Raw genomic sequence first — 1,896 nt, forward strand, 5'->3', positions numbered from 1 at the left:
ATCTCACTGCACGCAATTGGATAACACTACAACCAATCACAACACACGGGGTGACGTAGCCAGAGCCCCATGCGCTTAGCTACCAGCGAAGCTAACTGGTGGAATAAACTGCTGTCATCTGTTTAGCTCAACTGTGGCCCGCTTATATCAGATACACCGATGTGATTGGTTCAGCTCGGCTACAAGCGCATAGTTAATGAGCAACATTACTTGATGCCGGAGTAACTGGCTAAGCAAATTCAAATTGTGCTCTTGGGAGAACTCTGGATTTCCAGGGCAGCAGGATGTAACAAGGTGTCTAAGAACTGATGTCTTATTTTAGAGAGAGACATTGGCAAGAGAGTGGAGCAAAGAGCTTCCAGTGGCCCAGTGTGTAACCAAAAATAAAGGACCTGATGGTTTGAATCATTGACATTTCGGGAACAGGCAATGTTGTTCTTAACTTGGGTAAACAACCCTTAAACCTTGGTGATTGGATGTTTCTCCCCATGATGATCCCTGGAACTAGTGCAATGTTTCCAAGTGCTCAAAAAAAAACCCACCTGTCATTATCTATGGGACTTTTTAAACCTTGACCTCCTGATAAAACCCCCATCCACCTCTACACCCTACAGGAAATGACACGATGTAAACTCATAGTACACACATACAATGAAACTCACCCATAGCGTGTGTTAAGATGGCCGCCCAACGTGGAGCCAGCGATCATACCGACGCCAAAACACAGACCTAGTTTGGATAAAGCGTCAGCCCGTTTTTCAGGTTCTGAAAGGTCTGCAACGACCATCTGAGATGCTGCACACAGGAGAAGGGGGACGAAATAAAAGCAAGTGAAAGTGCATCTATTTTTAGGATTATGAATAAAAAAAAAAGATGGGGGATGAGATTTTGAAAATAAATTCTAAATAATGAGAGAAAAAAAGTAAATGTATTTCCAGAATCCAGTCCCAAATACTCTCTGTCATGATTGCAGACTTAGTTTAACCACAAATAAATAACAAGTGCTTTATCTAGACTTAATAATAATGAAGGTTTGAAGTTGAGAATGTTGAACTGAGTGAGCAGCAGGATTGCAGAGGAGTGGTGATTACCAGGTAGAACATGCATGAAGACTGTGGGGAGTTTGTGGATGAACAGCATGGCAGGACTCTCCGCTACGGCCAGCAGCAGAAAGAAAACCACTGTCCCAGAACACGCCAGAGACAGAGCTGCTCGTGCTCCGAAGATATCTGCAAACCTGCAGACGACAAGAAAACCCAGAAACCACAAGTTTGTTTTCTGCTACACAAAAAACAGTGTACCTCCACGTCTGTAAATGTAGCTATAACGGATACTTTTATATGTTGCTCTTACCTTCCAAACATAGGACCCCCAACCAGCTGGATTACACCCACCATGGTTTGTAAATAACCCAACCACAAGGTGTCAAAGCCAAGTTTCCTCGCCAAATACTAGACAGACACATAATTAAAACACATATTTAAAGTCACACAATCGTGTGTAGCATGTTAACATGCGTTGAGCAGGTATTATCTAAACATATCAGATTAATTTCCTGCCAAGTGAGAAACCCACCTCTACCTGTCAATCACATCCAAACTGTGACTTTATTTGGGTGACCATTGTTTTTTTGTTTTTTCTGTGTATTACATGTCATGCGATGGAAGATAGTGATGCAAAAACATACTTTTTATTCTTTTTCCAACTCTTTTAGGGGGAAACAATTACAGGAGCTGCTATGTGATCCACAAATAATTACACTCAGCATTGCATATATTTATTATACTTTATTAATCCCACAAATTACACTTCTCACTCTGTTGTTATTACACACAGGCCTGAATTACACACACATGCTAAGGACCTACACATGCACTAATGGAGAGATGTCAGAGT

General features: G+C 41.6%; 1 protein-coding gene across 2 annotated transcripts in view; it reads right to left on the reverse strand.

The window, feature by feature from the left end:
* The window catches only part of slc67a1 (solute carrier family 67 member 1), a 14,596-nt gene that overhangs the window by 6,111 nt on the left and 6,589 nt on the right, over positions 1-1,896 (reverse strand). For both annotated transcript variants that reach the window (XM_032522527.1, XM_032522519.1), the window contains 3 exons: positions 1,354-1,451; positions 1,092-1,237; positions 663-795 (listed from right to left, as the gene is read on the reverse strand). In XM_032522527.1, coding sequence (XP_032378418.1) covers positions 663-795; positions 1,092-1,237; positions 1,354-1,451 — 377 coding nt within the window. The remainder of the gene's footprint in view (positions 1-662; positions 796-1,091; positions 1,238-1,353; positions 1,452-1,896) is intronic.

Source organism: Etheostoma spectabile, chromosome 1, assembly GCF_008692095.1.
Source record: "Etheostoma spectabile isolate EspeVRDwgs_2016 chromosome 1, UIUC_Espe_1.0, whole genome shotgun sequence".
Lineage (NCBI taxonomy): Eukaryota > Metazoa > Chordata > Actinopteri > Perciformes > Percidae > Etheostoma > Etheostoma spectabile.